General features: G+C 40.8%; 2 protein-coding genes across 5 annotated transcripts in view; one reads left to right on the forward strand and one right to left on the reverse strand.

The window, feature by feature from the left end:
- Positions 1 to 13,645, reverse strand: part of LOC120222617 (protein adenylyltransferase SelO-like) — a 36,684-nt gene extending 23,039 nt beyond the window's left edge. For both annotated transcript variants that reach the window (XM_039220507.1, XM_039220506.1), the window contains exons 1-9: positions 13,154 to 13,645; positions 9,599 to 9,717; positions 8,838 to 8,966; positions 5,549 to 5,613; positions 5,405 to 5,461; positions 5,215 to 5,313; positions 4,961 to 5,028; positions 2,686 to 2,773; positions 1,081 to 1,150 (exon numbers count right to left, since the gene is read on the reverse strand). In XM_039220507.1, the coding sequence (XP_039076438.1) occupies positions 1,081 to 1,150; positions 2,686 to 2,773; positions 4,961 to 5,028; positions 5,215 to 5,313; positions 5,405 to 5,461; positions 5,549 to 5,613; positions 8,838 to 8,966; positions 9,599 to 9,717; positions 13,154 to 13,400 (942 nt within the window). In that variant the 5' untranslated portion in view covers positions 13,401 to 13,645. The remainder of the gene's footprint in view (positions 1 to 1,080; positions 1,151 to 2,685; positions 2,774 to 4,960; positions 5,029 to 5,214; positions 5,314 to 5,404; positions 5,462 to 5,548; positions 5,614 to 8,837; positions 8,967 to 9,598; positions 9,718 to 13,153) is intronic.
- Positions 13,646 to 13,780: 135 nt separating this feature from the next.
- PDSS1 (decaprenyl diphosphate synthase subunit 1) overlaps positions 13,781 to 24,146 on the forward strand; it is a 47,343-nt gene continuing 36,977 nt past the window's right edge. For 2 of the 3 annotated variants that reach the window (XM_039220519.1, XM_039220521.1), the window contains exons 1-4: positions 13,781 to 13,958; positions 19,631 to 19,695; positions 20,136 to 20,256; positions 22,939 to 23,069. In XM_039220519.1, the coding sequence (XP_039076450.1) occupies positions 13,839 to 13,958; positions 19,631 to 19,695; positions 20,136 to 20,256; positions 22,939 to 23,069 (437 nt within the window). In that variant the 5' untranslated portion in view covers positions 13,781 to 13,838. Of the gene's footprint in view, positions 13,959 to 14,098; positions 14,161 to 19,630; positions 19,696 to 20,135; positions 20,257 to 22,938; positions 23,070 to 24,146 lie in introns of those variants that run through there. The other variant, XM_039220520.1, reaches the window with a different exon arrangement.

The raw sequence follows: 24,146 nt of genomic DNA on the forward strand, positions 1-24,146 counted from the left end.
AATGGAAATTAGAAGGTGTGAGAAAAACATGGAAGAATGTGGGGAATTAGCAAGAAATAATCTCTTATGGCTCAGACAGAGTATTATGACCACATCCAGTAAGAACAGGGAAACCATTAGAATTCAGCACAAGGAAGTTAAATGTTAGTAAAGTTCTTAAACTTTGAAACAAATCACCAACAAAACTAATGCCATTCCATTCTCTGTGACTGCTGAGAGGGTAAAAGAGTGTTACAATGATCAAAACATTTCCACAAGAATAGAAAATCAGGGGTACCTGGGTGGCTCAATGAGTTAAGCATCTGACACTCAGTTTAGGCTCAGGTCATGGTTTCACAGTTTGTGAGTTTGAGCCCTGCATTGGGCCCTGTGCTGACGGCTTAGAGCTGGGAGCCAGCTTGGGATTCTGTGTCTCGCTTTCTTTCTGCTCTCCCCTGCTCAAGCTCTATCTCAAAATAAATAAACCAAATAAATAAATAAAAGAATACAAAATCACACATTTTCCTGTTACGGATTTTGTGTATCTTAGAATGACTAATATAGAAATATCCATATATCTCACATGTGAGAAAAGAATACATAAGACCAAGTTGTAAACGCTGCACAAAAAATAACATCTAGAGTCAGGATGTGGTAGCACCTGTTCCTTTTCTCTAGATCTTTTCAAAGAAAACCACTTTCTTTTTTTTTTTTTTTAATGTTTGTTTATTTTTGAGAGAAAGAGACCGAAGGCAAGTGAAGGAGGACCAGAGAGAGAGGGAGGTACAGAATCTGAAGCAGTCTCCGGCTCTGAGATGTCAGCACAAAGCCCGACACGGGGCTCAAACTCAAGAACCATGAGATCACCACCTGAGCCGAAGTTGGACGCTCAACTGACTGAGCCACCCAGGTGCTCCACAAAACCACTTTCTTATCTGTGTCTTGTTTATGAAGTGGTTCACTTTCTCTTCCTCTAAAAAAATGTTCAGAGTGCTCTGTGTCCTTTCCTACCTTTAGTTCTTTAAGTTCTAAGCTGTATCCATTGACGTTGACAAGCAATGAGAGAAAACCCAACACTGCCCTTTCCCTTTAAAAACTTACCACATATCTATTGGGTTCTGTGACCTCTACTGAGGGGAAGTGCTCCCATATGATGAAGTCTAATAATGTCCTGGAGAGAAGGAGGGGAGAGAATCAGCGTTCCTCAGTATCAAACCATCTAAATCCACCCTTGACATTCAGGAAGCCATTAGGTTCAAGCTTAAAATTTTAAAAACTGAAATAAGATTTTACTCCCCAAACAGCCACAGGGAAATCTTTCCTCAACACCAGTCAAAACTGGAAATGTGTTTCCAAGACAGGATTAGATTCCATCTGATTGTGTTATAGATTCAGCTTAGTTCAGTACACACCCTGTGCACACATCCTGCACCTGCTGTATGCCACACCCTGTGCAAATTCTGACAAGACACAGACCCAGAATCCAAGCAGAAGTGACCCAAAAAACAAATGGGAAGTTAGAAATAATGCTTGGCAAGTGTAGACAACTCTCTCAACAAGCAGGGATGAGCATGAGCTCACTAAACATTTGCTAAAACAAGAGAATCAGAGACCCCTCATGACCAGTGTGATGACTTCTCTGCTTTGCTTATTCATTTCCCTCAATGTCTTTTCTCCCCGTATTCTTGGTGGACCAGGTGGTATCTAGATTTATTAAGCTGATAACTACAATATAGGACCCACATTCCAAATTATTCTAGGTTGTCTAAGAATTTTTATGACTTTTTAAAACCGTGTTATCTTAACAAAAGGAAACAGAAATCCTCTTAAAGGAGAAAGTTTTTGTCTGAAGACATATCTTGCTAAATCTACTGGAGGAAGGTGAAATTTTGTAAGCACAGATACCACAAGCAACAAGACATCAGAAAATGCTGGAAGCCATATTGCATGGTGCAAGTGGGAGAATTGCTTTTGCTCTTTTGAAACAATCCTCTGTCTTCCCTGCAGAAAAATCTTCACCAAGACACACTCTGTTCTTAAATGCTTTGTGTAAATTTTCCTGTCTGTTTTTGTCCTATTTTTTAAAAGTTTATTTATTGTTGAGGGAGAAAGAATGCAAGTGGGACAGGAGCAGAGAGAGAGGGAGACACAGAATCTGAAGCAGGCTCCAGGCCCCAAGCTGTCAGCACAGAGCTCGACGCAGGGCTTGAACTCAGAAACCATGAGATCATGACCTGAGCCGAAGTCAGACACTTAACCAACTAAGCAGCCCAAGCGTCCATTTTTGTCCTATTGAAGGGGCTGAGTTTCAAGTCTGGGTCAACCCAGAGCAAAACAGGCATCTTACACATGTCAAAACTATGCGAATCCCAGAAGTTACAAGAGATCTTTGGATCTCTGCAGGCTGCAGAATTGGGGGGTAGGAGTCACTTTCACCCAGGTCTGTGAAGGTCATACACACCCTTAGCTACAATTGGGTTGCATACGAGATTAAAAATTCCTTAGGAAAAGGGTCTACTGTGTCTCACACTTCTTTTAGCCTCCTGGAAAAATCCATGCAATATTAGGCACATAGTAAGTGTTAAAAATAATTATTTATTGAAATATTTGGTTTTGCTTATAAAAAAACCAAAGATATTTTAGCTTCGCAGCTCATACTTAAGCATTTTTTGCCTTCTGTGATTTAAAAAAAAAACATTTTCTAACCTTAGTAAATGCAGTTCACCATAATGAGCCAAAATTTCTAATGATCCAATTCTAAACCATGATTTTGCAACACGCAGCACTACCGCACCTGAGAAACAAACATTTTAGCATAAGTTACACTATGTAAATATAGCATAATATGGTTCTCTTAAAACTTAAACTTATTTTATTTATTTATTTTGAGAGAGAGGGAGAGGGAGAGAGATTTTTCAAGCAGGCTCCACCCTCAATGTAGAGCCTGACATGGGGTGCAATCCCACAACCCTGGGATCATGACCCAAGCTGAAATCAAGAGTCAAACACTCAACCAACTGAGCCACCCAGGTGCCTTCAAGTTTAAATTATTTTAATAAAAAATAATACAGTAAGGGGAACCTGGGTGGCTTAGTCGGTTAAGCGTCCGACTTTCGCTTAGGTCATGATCTCGCGGTTCGTGGGTTCGAGCCCCGCGTGGGGCTCTGTGCTGACTGCCAGGTCAGAGCCTGGAGCCTGTTTCTGTCTGTGACTCCCTCTCTCTCTGACCCTCCCCTGCTCACACTGTCTCTCTCTCTCTCTCTCTCTCTCTCCTAGAAATAAATTTAAAAAAAAATACAGTAACTGAATTTATCAAAATTTTTTTTTAATTTATACCCTAGAAAGGATCAGGGATTTTTCTCTATTTCTTTAAGCTTTGAATCAGTTAGAGTGTCAGTAGCCAAAACAACTTCAGAAATACCAAGGCTCCAACCTCACCAAAGGCTGCTCGGTCAGGCTCCAAACATGGGATTCCCAGTCTCCTCTGTTATAACCTTTCCCTGTAACTTATCCTGAAATAGGGAATCTGTGAATGTTTTCCATGGCATAGTCCCTGCAAATGCCTTCTATTGGTGTAACTAACTGAAAATTCACTTCAATAAATAAACGTTTGTATGTGTCCTAACTTATGCATACACTAAAGAAACAAAGTGAGTCTACGCATTTCTTTGTTAGTGTTTGCAGCCTTCTGTTCTGACTACAGGTAGTAGTAAAACAACTAGTAAATAGAATTCGTGGGTTTCTTCTCACAAGGAATGTTGTACTTACGTGTGTTTAGATGTCAAGATGAAGTCTATCCCAGGCGACTACACCACCTTCCCCTTCCCCCTCTTCTCCCCCTACTAAAGCCCTTCCTAATCTCAAAGATAAATAATCTTTAATTCCTTTAAGCATAAAGACTTTAGGGGGATTGTCAAAACGTATCAGGCATGAAGTATAAAAAATATAACATTGCGCACTCAGTAAATCATTGAGAAAATCAGTAAAAATGCTGCCCAGTCACACAGTCATGTCCACAGCACCCAAGAGACCACGTAGGGCTGTCAGAAGCCCTCAATAACTCTGCTGTTTAAGCTGTTAAATGAGTTTATTATTAGGACACCTGCCTGCTTAGTCAGTACAGCATGTGACTCTTGATCTCAGGGTAGTGAGTTCAAGCCCCACATGGGGCATAGAGTTTACTTAAGAAATAAACAAACAGGGGCGCCTGAGTGGCTCAGTTGGTTGGGCGGCCAACTTCGGCTCAGGTCATGATCTCACAGTTCTTGGGTTTGAGCCCCGCGTCGGGCTCTGTGCTGACAGCCAGCTCAGAGCTTGGAGCCTGCTTCAGATTCTATGTCTCCCTCTCTCTTTCTCTGACCCTCCCCTGCTCACGCTGTCTCTCTCTCTCTCAGAAATAAATTAAAAAAAAAAAAAAAAAAAACGTAAAAAAAGTTTTAAAAAAAAGAAATAAACAAATAAATTCAATCCATTTCTTACTGATTTTCAATTCTCCTCCCTGCCCAGAGATTCAGGGTCAAGTTTCTCTCACTGTTTCCCTTTGCTGCTCTACAGCACACTTCTCCTCACTTCCTAATTTTTTGTGACCTAATTTTTTCCTAATTAGTTCTCATCTACTGAGGAAAAAGCTAATGAAACCAGTTGGAAATGAGCATGAAGTAAGAGCAATGAGGCTGTGAGGAAAGGTCTGTGGGTCTCTCTTCAGAAGGAAGGGTATAAACTTTCACCCCTGGGCTTTGTAACCCTTTGCTGGCTGTCCATAACCATTTTTGTTCACTTCCCAGAGGTTTGCTCTTTGAAACCAAAGGGCTACTCACCTCAGAATGTAAGAGAGGATATTCTATGGTAACATCATAATGTGGCAATTACATCTTGAAGAACCATGGGCCTTTTTTTAAGAAGACAGCAAAGATGTCTAGTACCTGTTACTCTTTAAGAACTTAGGCTAATTGTATGTAAGTATCCTAAAAACTATTATTACCTCGTTCTTTCACAATGTTTCCATTGTAGAATTGATCTCTCCATACTTCATCATCACTTACAACCAGACTGAAACATAAGAGAATCCAACAGTTCAAGTTAGCAGTTAGCTGCTGGCAAGATACCAAGTACCTAAACCCATTGGAAACCATGAGAAACCATGCTACCAGAGATCTGTCTGCTCACTTTACTGATACATGTCTGGAGATAACACGATGCAGTCCTGAAAGTTAGCTTCGAGGAACAAGGAATTACCTTGCAGCTCTGCTGGTTGGAATTCTGAGAGAGTGCATTGCCTCACTGCATAAAAATTCCCTCACTGAGGAACGAAGTACCGCTCTGCCATCACCATTCCTCAGGGAAATAAGATAATAAAGATTTTCAGTTGTAATTAAGACAACACCAATTTTTATTTAGACGACTAAAATAAAATATCAAACTGTACCGGGAGTATGGGGTCTTTCCTGAGCCTTTTAATTGGAGCTCCCACTTTTCACCCTGCCTTCAACAACAACAAAGATTTCTAAGTATTAGAAGATTCATGCTATTATTCAGCAGAAAAGCTACTATACCAGAAAACATGTGGTACCTGCTCATGTAAGTTCCAAGAAGATGGGCTCTTCCGTCCCCAAGCTGACCTGCCCAGATCCCAAACTAAAGGAGAAAAAGGGAAATTATTCATGCTATTAACACTTAAAGCTTTGAGAGTAATTTTATAGCCAAAGTTATTGTGTCAAAATTGAGAATGGCTTGGGGTGCCTGGGTGGCTCAGTCAATTAAGTGTCCGACTTTCAGCTCAGGTCATGATCTCATGGTTCATGAGTTTGAGCCCTACATCAGGCTCTGTGATGACACCTTAGAGCCGGAGCCTGCTTCGGATTCTGTCTCTCTCTATTTGACCCTCCACTGCTTGCACTCTCTCTGTCTCTCTCAAAATTGAACATTACAAAAATTGAGGGGTGCCTGAGTGGCTCAGTTGGTTGAGCATCCAACTTTGGCTGAGGGCATGATCTCATAGTGCATGGGTTCAAGCCCCATGTCAGGCTCTGTGCTGACAGCTGGGAGCCGGGAGCCTGCTTTGGTTTCTGTGTCTCCCTGTCTATTTCAACAATAAATAAATATTCAAAAAATTTTTAATTGAGAATGGGTTATTATATTTTTAGGATTATAATAATCAACAACTTGAATAAAGGTGAAGATGAAATTCAGTCAATAAAACATAAGTGAAATTTATTTTAAAAATATAAATTTAAGACATATTAACTTCATCATCTTACAGCTGAGCTCAAGCTTGTTGGGTGTAGAATACTTAGAACCGATCTACTGATCTATTTAAATCCAGAATATGAACTGGGAACAATTTATTCATAGAAGGTTTGCCTATATTATATGCATGTAGTGTGAAATCAGGAACATACTTATAACTTAAAAAATTGCTTTTGAACCTGCATGATTGTTTCCAAATTGTTTTGTTTGCAGCTGCTCAACTCCCAGTTATGCTACTTACTACCTATGGTAATTTGAGTTACTTAATCCCACTAAGGCTGACCTTTCATGTCTGTAAAATGAGAAAACCCTTGCCAGGTGTTTTAAGAATGAATGCTAAGAAATGTTTTGTACTATGTCTGACACGTGCAAGTCTTCCTAAGTTGGTAATTATTGTTATTGCCAACAGTGATTTGCTAACTTGGACATGACTCCATTTTCTACATGTATGTCACTTCCACCAGAAAGTGGCCTCTGACTTTCTGGGACTAGGAGGTAGTTCTGTGAATTCCTATAACTCCTATACTTACCCATATCATTTTATATTGATGTTCTATAATTGGATGTCATAGAATATGTTTCTCTATCTATCCCCTTCCCTGGAGTATTAACAGTCTGAATAAACAGGACAGGTCTCATTCACCATTATAGCTCCTGGCTCATAAAAAGAGGTCTATAAATACAGCTGTGGAATATTTAAACTCTGTTTATAGTTTTGAAAGAAAAACATGAAATTGAGAAAAATCTACCTGGTATTTTAATTTTTCATCTTAACCAGGAACAGATCACCATTAATTTCAGCTGTATAATACCTCTCAGAGCACATATCTGACAGGTGCTTCTCAGCATGGTCTGGCAGTTTCCAAAGCTGACAATACACGAGGTATATGCCACACCATGAAAAAGATGTACAAAGAATGGTGAGTCTGGATCCAGGAGTGAAGTCAGGGGAAATAAGAAGGTAATTCTCTATTAATACAAGAGAAAAATCACTTACTGTTCAAAAGGGCAAAGCTATCCTTATAAATATTTGTAATTTCAAATTATAAAGAAAGAAGAGATGAAATGTGAAATTGATAAAAGCTTAATCTAATTTACTATATTACAAAATAAATCTACAAAAAAAGTACAGCTTAACAAAACTGCAGGGCTTAAGCTTTGCATTCACACTTTAACAGTATATGTGAGTACTAATAAATTTAATCTATAAGGGTAATGGCTTTTTGAAACATGGGATCCCTATATTTGGGAGCTAGAAAAAGCCATAGGATCATCTAGTCCAGAAGTTTCTAAATTGAGAAACATAGTTCAGCAAAATGTTAATACTTATTCCTGAAGAACAGCACATGACAAAACCCTGCAGTCAAGTATGTTTGAAACATGGGAGTGTTAAAGTAAGCGGATTTCTTTGCCACAGCACTTCTCACAACTCCTGGAATGGTCCTGGTCAACCCTTGCACGTTACAGATCAACACACTGAGGTTCAAGTGTGTCACAGATGACCCTTAAAGTCTTTCTCAATTCTAATTAGTGGTCTATGTCGCTTTGCTTCTCAGCTTGTGTTAGCTTAGCTTCTATGATGCTTTTGCTTCTTAGGACACTGAGGAATGAAAGCAACTAAAATCTGGAAGGAATTACCTACCCCCCAAAACCAGAGCCTGATATTATCATTATTATAATAGCTATTGTGGATGCAGTTTTCATGTTTCCTAACTTAATCATTACTCCCACCCTATAACGCTTTGTCACTGTTCCTAAAAATTATTCCAGAGAAAACCAGCCTTTGGACAATCAGAGTGTTAAATTAAAAAAAAATTGTAATGCTTATTTATTTTTGAGAGAGAGTCAGAGTGTGAGCAGGGAAGGGAGAGAGAGAGAGAGGGAGACACAGAATCGGAAGCAGGCTCCCAGCTCTCAGCTGTCAGCACAGAGCCCAATGCATGGCTCGAACCCATGATCATGACCTGAGCCAGTCAGACACTTTTAACTGGATAAGCCACCTAGGCACCCTCAGAGTGTTAATCTTCTCTGGCTCATAGGAAAGTCACACCAAGTTCAACAATTAGTCCTATGTTCCTTCTCTCTTTTTTCTTAATTAGATACCACCACACCCTGAACTTGCTTCAATATCTTATTTTATTTCTAGAAGGCACACTCTTAATTGCTTCAGCATATATAATACCCCCAATTAGTCTAATTAAACTCTAGCAGCTTCTAGCAGTTCTAAAACTTTGTTGTATAGCTATCCTGTAAGACTATAATATCTTTATCCTTCTGAGGCTTTTATATTGACTTTGTGCTACTTGACTTTACCTAAATCTCTTGCCAAAACTTCACTGAATGAGTTCTCTAGCAATAATTCACAGAAACTTTATATTAGTTGTGCCCTGGTCTTCTCAATTCCATCAAAGAAACTTGGGCTTTATCTTTATCATGGCAAGAAATCACATTCGCTAATTATGAGCATCTTATGATGACACATTCTTCTAGAAACATCTTGTTGCAGTCTCAATACACTAAGAGAGGAATCAATGCAAAATAACTTCATTAATGGGGCAGCATTTCCACCGTGTATATTTACATAAGGGAAGTAAAGCTGATGCTACTTGTACCTGATGACCACCATATCTGTGAGCCAATGGAACGGATCCACATATTATCTTTTCACCACTCACAAGCTGGATAAAATCATCTGTTTCTGAGACAGATAAATCAAGGTCCAAAATATCTTCTAGAACTTCCTGAGGCAAGAAAAAAAAGAAAACAAACAAACCAAAAAAAAAAAAATCTTACAAACTTAAGTAATCCTTTAGGAATTTTTGAGAAAGGAGACTTGATGGAAGAAAGAAAAGAACAAACCTCTTCCAAAAGTATATTAATATTTTTTCATGAGAGATGTACCATACTTTATATGATATATCTATTTGGGAAAATTAGTTCTTAGTTTTAAATTTTTTATGTATTTTTTGTGATGCATGGTAAAATAATATTTTTCCTAACACATTTTCTTTAAAGGAACTAGAAAAAAAGAAAATGACTGATTTTCATCCCCAATTCAATTGTATCATGAGAGAACAAATTAGAATCTATTATTAGAGCCCATTTTTAAGAATTTAACTCATTTACCTCCCTTTTTCAAAAAAGGGTATTTTCCTGTAAGATAACTTTAAGATGGAACAGAGTACTGGCTCCCGGAATCAATATCAAAAAGTGATTTCTAAGAATGACATACTCCAAGTGTGTGAATTTTAAGCACAGAGACAGGCATTTATCACTGGACTAACAATTCAAGTCTAAAAAAGTATGAACATCTTTTTAGACAAAAGTTATAGTGAATTAAGTATCTGTGTTGTGAAAAAAAATCAAGCCTAACCTTTGAAACTGCTACAAGACGTACTCTTGATTTCAAAGGAGTAGGGAAGGCAATTGAAAAAATACAGTTTTTCACTTTACGAACATAGTTTTCTTTAACAGGATCAACTGGCAACACAGCTGATTAAAAAAAACAAAACACAAAAATTCTTCTTAATGTTCACATTTATTGCAAATATACCATTAATATTCTTTAGAAAAGCTATGGTTCTTCAGGAAAATTAATTTATACCACTATTTTATTCCTACTTTGTTATTTAAAGCCTATTTTATCATTTTTAACCATAGCTATCCAATATTCATATAGTACAGTAGATGGGACCACCCAAGAAGATGTGGGATGGAAAAAGTTTAAAACAAGACACATAACCCTGTCTTCAAGGATTTTCATTTATAGGAGACCAACAGGATGTGCAACATATTTATAAATAAGAATGTATAAAGTGGAGGTGAGCTGCATTATAGTTTTAGAATTATATTCAATGGAATCCAACCAAAAAATATTAGGCAGTTAACACATTCTTTCTGCCTTTCAGAAAATCATAATTACTGAAGGAAACAGTATGCACATAAATTCCAATACCAGGCAACAAATGTTCTACTAAATGTATAAAACATGTAGTAAAGCACATCTACCTTATTTTTAAAAGCTGTACAAAAAAAGCTTTGAACATGCTTTAGTAATCAATGTATTTTATTTTATGTACCGTTTTTAAAGTCTTATATGTTTTCCTAAAACCAACTAGTTAAAATAAACAAACAAACAAAAACAGAAGAGGGTAGGTGTATTACTAAAATTACAAAACAAGGGAACACAAAATCTTGTTTCTGGATAGAGATTATATCATCAAGATGTCAGTGTAACCAAATTATTTAATAAACATATGGATATCCAGCCAAAATCCCAGTAGGGTTTTTTCAAAGAAACAGATCATCTTAAAGTATAAATCTTGAAAAATAAAAACTAATTTTTTAGAAAGAAATGGGACCTTCCCTATCATTTTATAAATTATAAGAACAGAATAACTGGGCACCTGGGTGGTTCAGTCAGTTAAGCATCTGACTCTTGATTTTGGCTCTGTCATGATCAATCGTTGGACTGAGCCTCAGGTCGAGCTCTGCTCTAAGTGTGGAGCCTGCTTAAGATTCTGTTTCTCTCTCTCCCTCTGCCCTTCTCCCCTACTGCTCTGGGAAGGGAAGGGAAAGGAGAAGGGGAAGGAAAAGGGGAAGGGGAGGGGAAGAACAACAACAAAGAATATAACTAAAAGGCTATCCCCAAAATCCAGGCAAAGACCAAAGGGACTCACTAAAAAGCAGAGAAACAGCCCAAAGTAATGCTAAGAATGTTCTACATAATTAAAATGATATCTTGCATCAGTAGAGAAAGGAGGCATCAGGACAACTAGTTCAACTGTTTGGAATAACTTTTATGTATCCCACTCAAGCCTAGGTCAACCAAATGGCAAATTATAACAGAAATAAGAGTGATCATCTTTCTCATATGAGTATAAAAATAGACAAATGTGGACCAGATTTAACCTTTACACTTTCCCCTAAATACATCGTAAATAAGGCACATCATGGAGAACAAATGGGTAGTCAACCAAAAAACAAATGATTTCAGCATTCACCACAGAAAACCTGACAATATGATTAAAAGTAGCAGATCCAACAATATATTTGAGTCTCTTTTAAGAGATCCACTGTGTGGAAATAGACTAAATTATAATTTATGCCTCTTTTATGATACCCTAACATTTTAATAGAGCAGAGACTGTATATAATGTTCATTAATACTCATGATTTTGTACTGATTGATTCACATATTGGTAAGGTAGTTGATTAGTCACATGTGATCATTGGTCAGGGAACACAAGAGGCCAGCTGCTTCAGAGGCACCCAACCCTTACCCTTGCCACACTTTACCCAAATAATCAGTCATAGACTACAAACCCAAGAGAGCACTCCAAATGTATATTAAATCTCTATTTTAACATCTCAGAGGTTTCAATAATTCCAAAATTAAAATCTTTAGAGTCCCGTTTTACCTAAGAATATGAAATCCACAAAAACTGCTAATCTTTCAGCACAACTGTTTGAACCTCTTCTCTCAGGAAATGTTAACACAGTCACCTTGAAAATTCATTGATCACTTATCTAATAACATCAAGATGAGATGTTTTCACGCAGTATTATGAATCAAGACATGGTTAAAATGTACATAGTATTATGTATATAGTCTCTCCTTGGCTATAATACCTGGTCCTACCATATTTTGAACAGTTATGGAACATTATGAACATCATGGAAAGAAAATGTCTTCAAGTATAGTCAACTCTACAACATCGAAATAATAACTTCAAAAATGCTTTCGATTACATACTTACTCCATTCATATCAGTCCATACTGGTTGTTTCATTCCTAGAAGTACAGTCAAAATGACCCAAGTTGTTCCTAGCCTGCACACAAGAGTTCTCACACAGCTCAACGATTTTAATTTCCTAGACACATGCTTAACCTAGTTGGGTCAAAAGGACTACTCTGTATTCTGCATGTCCTATTGATGGGTTATTGTTCATCAGAAGATTAGCGATCTATAATGTTGGAAAGCTTCACAAATTTCATCTGTTTTCCCACTTTGCCTTGCATAAGGCTATATACTTAGCCATAAAACATCTTTTTTAAAGAGCCTGGTATTTTTTAATCTGGAAAGCAATCTCTAAATGAAAATGGCCTGAAAGAACTGTGTAGCGCTGTATCTGGGAGATGGCAAGACATTTAACTCTTCCATATGTTTCCCTATGTGTGAAAAGGGGCAAATGATAGTATCTAGGTCGTAGCATTGTTGGAAATAACAAGTATTTATTGCTACACTTTACCATGGCAAATTCTACCTGTTGAACATTTCTTAAAATACACACTTACATCAAGATAAGCCATATATGTGTCTGAATAACCTTTATTTGTAAAGCACATTTTTTACGTACTAGTTTTCAAGAATGGGGAAAAATTCATAGAATTGGCTTATTTAAATAAACCTTATTTTATGCTTTTATTCAGTAAAAAATAACACTTTGCAGATAAATATAAAAATAATGTGCTCAACTATGCTACGGTACTTTCACTTTTTAAATGCAAAACACATGGTTCAAAAGAACAGAAAAAATGTTCAGAGAAATGCAGTTGCCTATTTTGCTGGTCTGTTTCCCCGTAACGGTGAATTTTTTGAAGACAGATGTTTCTTGCGTCCTGTATCCATAATGCCTACACTATCTTTAAATGGCCCTATTTGTGTGCACGCTGAATGATTTTTATCATGAATTTGTTACAAATGAGCTCCCTCATTATGATAAGAGTAGATCTGGCTACAGCATCAAGGAAAGGTCTTTCTAACCCACATCAGGTACTAATCCAGTACATTCTCCAGCTACCTCCCACGCTGGCAAGTTACGTCCAGCATTACCAAATACTACGCAATTTCACACAGCTCAGTACACCAACGGGTGGGGGGACTCCTAGCCAGTTATAAGACCGCCAAACTATGCCACGATATACCTAGAAGGTTTTCAGAGGACAGAGTCCAAAAGTCGAGAGACGAGGCTAACTTAGCTTCTGCCTCACAATAGCCCAGCTCGTGGTTCGACTTGTTTCTGGAAAGATGCAAAAAGTGGGCACTTCCTTCGAAGTCAGGTAGCAAGAGGCAGCAGACAACGCCGGGGCAGGGCACGCCAAAGAGAAGCAGCCGCAGAAACGCGAGACCCCGGATCATGCAGCAAAACGCGTACCCGATTCTTCGAGTCATATCTCTGTCTAAATACGCGGAGCAAAAGAGCTGGCGACCGGAGGTCTAGCGCAACCGTGCCAGTGGTTAACAGCCAGTTCCCCAAAGGTTTTTTTTTTTTTCTTTTGCTACGCTGCTTGAGCTCCTGGCCCCCCGGAGGGCGGGCAGGGATTTGGGAGAGACAGCTCGCCCAAGTGGAAGGCCCCACTTAGTTATGAGACCGGCACCTGGGCGACGGGCCGCTCCCGCGAGCTCAGGGCGGCGAGGGTGACTAAGCTCCCGCGCGGCCGTCTCGGGGGCGCGCCGGCGGCGTAAGCCCCGCGCGGGAGCCAGTCGCCGCGGCCCCGGGCGGGGTTGAAGCACTTCCTGTGCCAAGTTTCCGGCTCCGGGTCCCCGGGGCCGGACCGCCCGGCCACAGGCGGAGCCAGCGCTCCGCCGCGGCTTTCAGACTCGGACCCCATGGCTTCGTGGCGGTGGCCCTGGCGGCGCTGCTGCTCCTGGAGGCCGGCTTCCCGGAGCCCCCGGCCCTGCTTTTCCGGCCGTTCAGGGCCGCCCGCCGCTGCCGACGCCGGCGTGCAGGTGAGGGCCTGAGGCGGGCGCGGCGGCGGGGCGCAGAGGTCACAGCGCCAATGACAGCGAAGCGGATGAATGAATGGGACAGGGCGGCACGTGCGCCGGAGCGGGGGACCGCGAGGCTGTGCTGTAGTGGGACCCGGGGCTGGATGGGCGCCAGGATGGGCCCAAGCCCCGCCGGGGGACGTGGAGAGGTTGGCGTCGAGGGGTGGGTGCCGGGCGTCAGCGTGATGTTGGGGCGCCCTGCGCAAGACTGCAAAGCGCGGTCCTGGGGACCCTGGCGCTTTGGGGTATGGGGAAGTAGCGGTGGATGAGGAGCCGGGTCTTGGGAAGTGGAGGGGGGAGCAGCCAGGTTGTCTCCTGGCGCGTGGACCAAGTGCAGCCTGGAGACTGACTGCAGCTGTTTCCTTTCGAATTACACCCAGGGCTTCCGGATGACCGGTCTTAATTAGGACTTTGGAGCCAAAGGTGCTCTGAGTGGTCAGGGATCCAGGGGATCCAGGTGGGCTCGGAATAGGCGGCAAAGGCCTCGTGTAGGGCTGATGCTCAGGGTGGACCGGATTTCAGTCTTTTGGTAGTTGCTTCCCGGGTTGAGCCTACCTGGACGGGATAGAAGGTCACTGCAAGGAGAAAAGGCCAGAGTATGTCACAAGTAGAAAAACATTGAACTTTGATTTAATGTGACTCCTTGACTCTCCGCCCTGCAGCCCTTGGGCCCAGTCACTTTTTTTTCCCTTTGTGGCCCCTGTAAATTGACATGTTCTGTGGCTCCATGAGTCTTCCCTGCACTCGTTGACTCTCAACGTGCCATGGGGTAGGCCCATATTGTTTAGAGAAACTGAGCAAAATGTGTAGACTCACTGTCCTATTTAGAGACTTCTCCAGTCACATAGTAATTATTATGTTTCTCTTTCACTCACAAGACTCCTTTTTGAAAAGTTTAGTGACTTTAGGACTCTTCTGTTTTAGTTGGCTTTGGGGCACTTCATATTCCCATGTACCCTTCAGACACCAGGTACCTATGTGAAATATGTAGCATTTATAAATGTCTACTTTGTACCAAGGTGGATACATACCACACCTTATCCAAAATGGGCATTTGGAGAGAGAATAGCAGCAGGGCCAGCAGACTGAGCGAGGGTAAAAAGAGAATATGGGAAAAGAAAGTCTCAGGGCTTTTCTGGGATCCATTTCACTCCTGTCCTAGCCAGACTTCAAATACTTGTAGTATCACAGATGAAGGCATTATTTGGAGAGATGTTTGGGCCCACCATCCGATAGCACCGGATACTTCTTTTCTTTGACCCTCCTTTTTTATTTATTTATTTAAACTCCGGTATAATTAGCATACAGTGTTATATTAGTTTCAGGTGTGCAGTGCAGTGATTTGACAATTCTGTATATTACTCAGTGCTCATCGAGAGAAGTGTTCCTCTCCGTCATCACCCTTCACCTGTTCCACCCATCCCCCGATCCCCCCACCACCTGCCTTCTGCTAACCAGCAGTTTGTTTTCTATAGCTAAGAGCCTGTTTTTTGGTTTGTCTCTTTTCTTTGTTCATTTGTTTTGTTTCTTAAACTTCACATGAAATCCTTCGGTTTTTGTCTTTGTCTACCTGATTTCAGTTGGAAAGTTAGCATTATACTCTAGCTCCATCCATGTTGTTGTAAATGGCAAGATTTCATTATTTTAAAAATTCTTTTTAACGTTCATTTATTTTTGAGTGACAGAAAGAGATAGAGCATGAGCAGGGAAGGGGCAGAGAGAGAGACACAGAATCTGAAGCAGGTTCCAGGCTCTGAGCTGTCAGCACAGAGCCTGATGCGGGGCTCAAACCCACAGACTGCAAGATCATACAGTCTCGAAGTCAGACACTCAACCAACTGAGCCACCCAGGCGCCCCAGATTTCATTCTTTTTAATGGATGAGTAATATTCCATTGTATTTGTACCACAGCACCTTTATCCATTCACACATCAATGAACACTTCGGTTGCGTCCATATTTTGGCTATTATAAATAATACTGCAGTAAACTTAGGGGTGCATATACCATTTCAAGTTAGCATTTATTTTCATATTCTTTGGGTAAATACCAGTGATGGAATTACTAGATCCTATGGTAATTCTCTTTAATTTTTAGAGGAACCTCTATGCTGTCTTCCACAGTGGCTGCCCCAGTTTGCATTCCCACCAACAGTGCACAAGTGTTCCTTTTTCTCTATATCTTCATTAACACTTGTTGTGTTTTTTATTGTAGCCATTCTGACAGATGTGAGGTGATATCTCATTGTGGTTTTGATTTGAATTTCCCTAATAGTGAGGTTGAGCATCTTTTCATGTGTCTACTGGCCATCTGTATATCTTCTTTAGAGAAATGTCTGTTGATGTCTTCTGCCCATTTTTAACGGATTATCCATTTTTTGGTGTTGAGTTGTATGAGTTCTTTATATATTTTGAATACAAACCCCTTATATATGATTTGCAAATATCTTCTCCCACTCAGGAGGTTGTCTTTTCGTTCTGTTCATTATTTCCTTTGCTGTGCAGAAGCTTTTTATTTTGATATATTCCTCACCCTCCTTTTTTTTGTGTGTGTGTTTTAATGACATGCCCACTGAGTAAATGAGCAACTCCCTTAGCCTGCCAAGCATATGCTCAGTGTCTTCTACGTCTGCCTTAAGGACCAGAGGGAGGGACTGCACTGATGATGCCAATGCCATATATTTCTGATTCGTGTGTCAGTGGTATTTTCACTTACATGAATACACTAGCCTTCTGATGTCTACCTCAGGCATGTGAGTTTGGTTAGCTCAAGTTTCTTAGAGCCTGGTAGTCCTTGGGGACAAAGAGCAACGATAGTAAAGCCACCTCTGCCCTCAGACACAGTTCTACTTCATGACGTGTGTACATTCTCCCACCTCCTCCATTGGTAGCATTAACAAATCTTGTAGGGACACCTGGATGGCTTAGTTGGTTAAGCGTCAGACTCTTGATTTCAGCTCCCATCATGATCTCACAGCTGTGAGATCAAGCCCCACATAGGGCTCCTTGTTTAGGCTACTTAGGATTCTCTCTCCCTCTGCACCTCCCACTCGTGCTTGGTCTCCATCTATCTCCTTCTCGGTAAATAAATAAGTAAATAACAAATCTAGTAGTAAGATAAAAGCCATTGTAACCAATTGCCTCTGGAATATGTATTAGAATATTTGAATTGTTGACCAGATGTCTGTGGGTTATAGAGACTGATATACACACATTTATACCCCGTTGTCCGTGACTAAGTATTTTAAAGAGATTATGAACAATTAACACTGTCATATACTGTCATAAATTTTCAACAAAATCACTGAACAAATATTTATACAGCTCCTAAAAATGTACCAGGGACTATTCTAGGTTTTGGGACTATGGAACTGAAAAAGAAAAGTCCATGCTTATATGGATATTCTGCTGACCATTAGTACTCTCAATAAACTATTTGTGGAACAAAAAAAAAAGATAAAAGCCATTGTACATTTGTTACTGCCAGATCATTGGTCAGTATGTTTTTGATTGTTACTCAGCGCTTCTTTTTTTCTTTTTTTTTTAAGTAAATTTATGGGAGGCAAGGTTGGCTTTCAGGGGTGAGTATATGATGGAAAGGAAGGGAACGATAGGGAATTGCAAAACAGTTGTTATCATTGCCAGTAGCAGCATACCACTTGGCACGCCTCTGGTCTCACAACCACCTTGTAATACTTTACGCTCTTCTGAGCACCTCTAGCCTTACTTTGGAAAACATTGGTCCGTGTTAAAGCAGAAGATACCTTGACTAATAGCAGACATTAAATACTTTAGATACTACAGATCTGTACAGACTGTATTAAATGCGCACAGCGTGTTAGGATCTGAGCTAAGAGCCTTACACAACTTCTCCAAATTAATTGCAACATCTCTCCATGAGCAGGTATTATCCGAAAGATGTCACAAGGTAACATGGCCAGGAAACGTTGGGATTTGAAACAAGATCCGGCTTCCACAGACCATGGGTTTAATGACTGTGAGGCTACCTGGTGGTTCACAGCACTCATATTAGCCATGTAATTTTAACTCTTCACCCCAGGTTAGATTAGGTCTCAAACTGAGTATTATAATGAAATACTGAATTTGTATGAGTTAGTTACGAAGGCTGAAAGAAGTAGGTTAAATGTACTATAATGGTAAAATCAAAAGAGAATTATCACCTCGTTTTCTTGGGACATCATAAATGTTCTTATTGGTTTAATGAACGTATAATGCTATGGTGGAAAGACTAGAACTCAGCCAGTCTTCCTTGGTGACTCTCTGCCTAGCAAAGTCAACCTTTATTGTCATTTTAATATGTGTAAAGCAGTATGTGTTCGCTAGAGAAAAGTCATAAAATACAAAACCAAAAAAAGAATAAAACAAAAATACCCCACAATCCTATTTATTCAGAAATAACTATTTTTAATATCCTGGTGTATATACTTTTAAACCCTGTCATGTATCTTATTTGTGCATGCATGTATGTAAAAATTTTTGTTGCGATCACATAATACATAGAGTTTTGTAGATGCCTTTTCCTTTTGCTATATTGTTAGCATATCTGTATATCAGTTTTTTAGACTTGACTTTTCTGAACTACTAGTTCCCCAGCTATATGAAAGCAAGCAGTTGTGAGGGTCAAATAGTGTAAAAGCACGTTGTAAGGCTTTGTTACAAATATAGTGGATTAGTTTTATTTTTCTTGTGCTAAATTTGTCCTTTTGTCAAAATAGGTACTTCAAATACAGAGCCCTTACCACATTAAATTACTAAACTAGTGCGTTTTTGTTTTTTTTTTTTAAATAAACTTTACACCCAAGGTGTGGCTCGAACTCTTATCTCCTGAGACCAAGAGTCACATGCTCTATTGAATGAGCCAGCCAGGCACCCCAGTATATTAGTAATTTTTGAAATGACTGTGTCCCTGAATTCTTTAAGATCAGCATTTTATATCTTTGGTTCCCCCATGCCTGTCACATTTCCTGGCCCATAATAGTGCTCAGTAATCATCGGAGCTAATATTTGTTGTCACCACCTCTAAATCTTTTTGTAGTCTTCTGTTCTTGATCTTTAATTGTTAATATTTTCAAAACATATCACTGAACTTACATTGTCGATCAAGAAGTACCATTTCCAAGCATGTTTGGGAATAAGAACTTAAAATAGAAACTGTTCATGTATCAATGGAAATTTCTTTCCTCAATATTGAAATCTTTTTCCCTTTCACCATCCAGGCTGATGCTTGGGGGAACTTGATTATTCTTTGTTTTAAAGTAGTTTAGGAATATAAAATCTTTCCTAATCTCTGACCAATCTTAGTTAAATGGAAGGAAATTGTTTGAAAACTACTTTTCAGGTCTGGAAGGGTATATAGGAATATGGAAACTAGCTTTCTTTGGAGAGAGGGATAGATTAAAGATGTGTTCTTATTTATCCCGTAATGACAAATACTGCTTTTGTAATAAGGAAATTTTATTCTCAGTTTTTCTAAAGTTCGTAATCTACCTACAAAGGGACAACTGAAAGAAAAAGACTATATCCATGATGAATTAGGGAAGTTTTACTTATCTGGCATCATAAATAGTTTTTGCATGAATATTCTTACAAGTTTGTTAATGTTTTTATTTTATAGATGCCGTACTTTAATCTTGAGAAGACTTTAACATCTGCTTTTTTACATAGGTATAGTATATCACGGTAAGTTTAAAATCTGTATCACAACCACTAAAATTATTAGCCATATTACCAGTAAATTTCTGTTCTAAACTGTGGGGAGCTGCTCCAACAAATTGAATCTTTCGTTTCACTACATGCCACAGTATCTGCTCTGTGTGACCTCTGCCTTTTCAAAACAATGGGAGTACAATGAAATTTAAACTCCGAACACAAGAAACAGTTTAGTATTTGATTTTGTGGGTTCTCAAGGTCCTGGTTATAAAAATAAACTATTGATGTGTTGTTGAGCAAGAACAGGATTCTTTGTGTTGTTCTAAATTACAACGACCATTGGGCATTCATGCTTAATTTCCAGCAAGTGTTATGTATATATGTGTATATAATTCTTACTAAAAAAGAAATTATCTCGCTTAATAGAATGGCGCTCAGTCTTATGTTGTGTGCATTTGTGCTTGTCCCAGGCTCCATCACACAACGTCGGCAGCGTGCTGTTGTAGTAAAACACGGAGTGGTGAGAAATACACTGATCCTTTCAAACTCGGTTGGAGAGACTTAAAAGATCTATATGAAGACATTAGAAAGGTAAGGCAGTTTTCACGGTGCTGATTTCTTAGAATTGTATACGTTGTCATTGCAAACTTGATTCACGAGTGTCAAGTTCCAGATGTTTCCTAAGCAACATAGGGGAGCAGTATGGACAGTGCAATACATGTCACCGTCCAGAGTGGCGTTATCACAGAGTTGGGGGCCTGAAAACACTGGTATGGGCAGCACGTACTTACCCTCCCCTATTCCTTCACCTGCTGCAGGCATATTGAACTGCTTGGAGATCCGTGCCAAACTGCCCCCAAATGGGGCTTTATCTATTAAATGCTTTATTCCCCAAAACTTTGGGTGGATTCTCAGATAACTGTCCAGAAATATTCATGTGCCCCTCATCAACTTCCTTCCCTTTTAAGGTTCTCTACTTTCCTCCTCAAACCGTTACCCCACTCTCCTGTTCTCATAGCAACGGCTACTTCCTATTTGATAGGAATATCAGTCTAGTCCCAAATATCTATTTGATAGGCCAAGGGGAGGCCTTGAGGAGTCACTCTCTGGGGGCCTGCTTTGTTACTATTTACAAACCCATCTGCACGCCTTCCTCCCACCTCAGTGAAGTAAGTGTTCCCTCCCTTTCCAGGAATCTCTTTACCTCTATCTTAATTCTGTGCCCTTTGCCTCCCCAGTGCCTTAGGAACTAGTCCCACAATTACCTGTTCCCTCTCCTTTCTCTGCAGGCTCTCTGTCTTCACCTCTCTCACAGCCAGTGTCAGTGCTCCAGTTTGTTCATCCTTTAAAGGGCCATCCCTTGAGCCCCTGTTCCCCCTTCCCTTCCAGTATGGTATTCCCTGCCTTTTCTTCTGGCCCCTTCACGTTTCCTCCAGCGTCCCACTGCACCTTCCTTTCCAGGCTCACCTCTGAAACTGCCTTTGCCAGCTCACAGCTTCCATAGCACCTTCCACTAAATCCAGTGAACACTTGGTTTTTATCTCCCTTGACTTCATTGAACACTGGACACTGTTGACCACTCTCAACTACATGGAACACTTCCCAAATAGTATGTTCCAGTTTGAATTGTCTCTCTTAAAACCACACATCTAACTACTCCCTGGTCACATCCATGGAATGTCCATGACTGTCTCAGTGTAACCTCTCTGAAACGCTACTTTCCTCTCCTAATTGTTTTTTCTCATTTTTCCTATTCATTGAAGGTACCACCTGGGAACCCCAGGCAGGATCCTGAAATTGTTGCTCTTCTTTCACATCCTCCTGGTCTGTTTCTTGTCTAGGCCAGGCCACGCCCACTTCTGTGGCCCTGTTGCCATTGCTCTCCTGGCTCCCGTCCCCAGCCAGCAGTGTTCCCTTCGTGCTCCCAGAAGAGCTGCGCTTACCTCCAGAGCAGCACCCGTCTCACTGTGTAATGTGACCATTGTTGTACCTCTCCCCCTCTAGACTGAGCTCCTTGTGGGACTCATTTTACTTTGTAATCTCTGCATTTATTACCGTGTTTGGTACTAAAGTCGATATTTTGGTGAGTTAAAGCCTGGCCCGCTGTATACTGTGTTCACCTGAGTCTGGCTGAGGGTCCTCTGGGTCCATTCTTAGCTCCCATTGCTTTGGGGACATAAGCTGTGGTTCATCCTAGCAAGTCCTCAAGAGGCAGAGACAGTAAACACATGACTAACGCCTGGAAGGCTCTCCCCCATTCATGAACCAAAATCCTTCTTAATCTTTAATCCCAGGTCAAAGCTTATATCCTCCATTAAATAGCTGGTTTTTCTAGCCCACACTGATTTTTCCCTTCTCTGAACTTTTACAGCATTCGATTTAATTTAGTACATTTTTTTAAAAAATTTTTTAAATCTTTATTTATTTTTGAGAGAGAGAAAGAAAGAGACAGAATGCGAGAAGGGTAGGGTCAGAGAGAGACACTGAATCTAAAGCAGGCTCCAGGCTCTGAGCTCTCAGCACAGAGCCGGATGCGGGGCTCAAACTCACAAACCACAAGTTCATGACTTGAGCTGAAGTCAGACGATTAATCAATCATCTGAGCTACCCAGGCTCCCCTTACTACATTTGATTTCATTGTATCATCACCCAGGTTACCACTCTGAACATTTTATATTTTAAAAAAATTTTATCGCCCCCAACTCAGTATTAAGCTCCTCACAGTCAGGCAACCTGTGCCTGAAACTTTGTGAACCTTTGACCTGTCTGGCTGAGTCAGGCTTCCTAATCCCTGCTTCTTCCTGGTTGCCATCTTATCTTCCTGCGCCAGATACACAGCTTTGCCTCCACACCCCAGACACTCCCTTAACACCGGCTTCATTGGCTCCCACACTCCCCGTCTTTATCCTGTCCCTTCCATCTTCCAAGCTGCCACCAGCCCCTGTTCCTTTCTCTATCCAGCTGTCACTGGCCCAGAGCCCCTGGGCCACCAGCTGCTTTCTTGCTTGTCCATCACTGGGGCAGGTGGCACTGCTCGCCGTCGCCCTTAGCCCTCTCAGATGGGCCAGGCATTGCTTGTGGCCCAGCTGCAGGGCAGCCAGGTTTGTGACCGTACAGTGTTGGAACCTTTTCCAACTGAGTGTTGCATTTCTCAAGTGAAATGAGTTCGCCAAGTACAAGTACAAGTACAAATCAAGTCAGGGTTTTGTAGAAGAAATCCTGTTGACTTTTTGTGCCATCGTATGCCATATTGACACAGATACTTTATTCCAGGAACTAGTCATATCTACAGCTGAACTTAAGGAAATGTCTGACTACTACTTCGATGGAAAAGGAAAAGCCTTTCGACCAATTATTGTGGTGCTAATGGCCCGGGCGTGTAATATCCATAATAATAACTCCCGGTGAGTTACTGGCTTTCACTCTTCTGGTTTTTTAAATACTTGGCAAATCTTCCTTCACAAGCTTGCCACTTAGTTCCCTGTTGAAGAGGTAGCATTTATCTAAGAATCTGCTGTGTGGTGAGTAGTTTCTGACCTTGAGTCCCCAGAGTCCGCTGGTCTAGGCATCTTCCTTTTTCACACTTTAATGTCCTCAAAGAACAACTTCGGCTGCAAATAGCCATTTTGAAAAGAATTTTAAAAGCCAAATTTGGTTCTCCTTCTCTGAAGTAAAGAATAGCAGGGTGTATACACACATGTAATCATAATACACACAGAGCAGTTAGTCCAGAGGTTATTGTTATAAAGTCATGAGCTACGCCCACAGTGCTCCGAGGCTGGGCACCACGCTCCAGAGAGCCTGCCTTCCTGTGTCCTTCAGAAAATCTGCCAAAGAAAAATCTTGAAAGAAGGCGTTTTGACTGTTGGTCCTCAACTTTGTGTTTCGAACATACATAAAATTGTTAAACATCGGAACCACTGTATTAAAGGAGATTTTAAAAGGAAAAAGGATTGACCCATCACCATAAGCAGCCATCTTTACAGTTCCCTCATCTCATCCTCTCTCCTCTTGTATGCAGTCAGTCATACCATGTACACAGGCTTGCGTTCTGCTTTGTTTACTGCCAGCTGTGTTTCCAGTCTTTACCAAGCTGCTGCAGTGTACTCACGGTTATTTTTACAGTGTGTGATGTACTGATGGAAATTCCAGTGCACCGTAATGCACTCATCCATTTCCCCAAGGCTGGACACCTGTATATATCCCCTCCTCCCAGTAGCTCGTACTTTGAGAAATGCCCCAGGAGGGCCAGATGTTGCCTCTTAGCAGCTGCTCTCCTCAGCCTCTGTTGGCCTTGTTTTCCCCGCTGCTGCACCTCCAGCTGCTGCGCAGCACGTCACCTCCCGGGGCTCCCGCCTGTCCCCGAGGCTGCCGGGTGCTCACGATGCAGTGTGAACAGAGATCTGGCAGCGGGCCTCTCACCGTCCTCGCGGCCACTTCCACTTCACCTGGAAGGCAGAGCCGCAGAAATGGACCAAATT

The sequence above is a fragment of the Hyaena hyaena genome, unplaced genomic scaffold (assembly GCF_003009895.1).
Source record: "Hyaena hyaena isolate Hyena2069 unplaced genomic scaffold, ASM300989v1 scaffold_896, whole genome shotgun sequence".
In the NCBI taxonomy this organism is placed as follows: domain Eukaryota; kingdom Metazoa; phylum Chordata; class Mammalia; order Carnivora; family Hyaenidae; genus Hyaena; species Hyaena hyaena.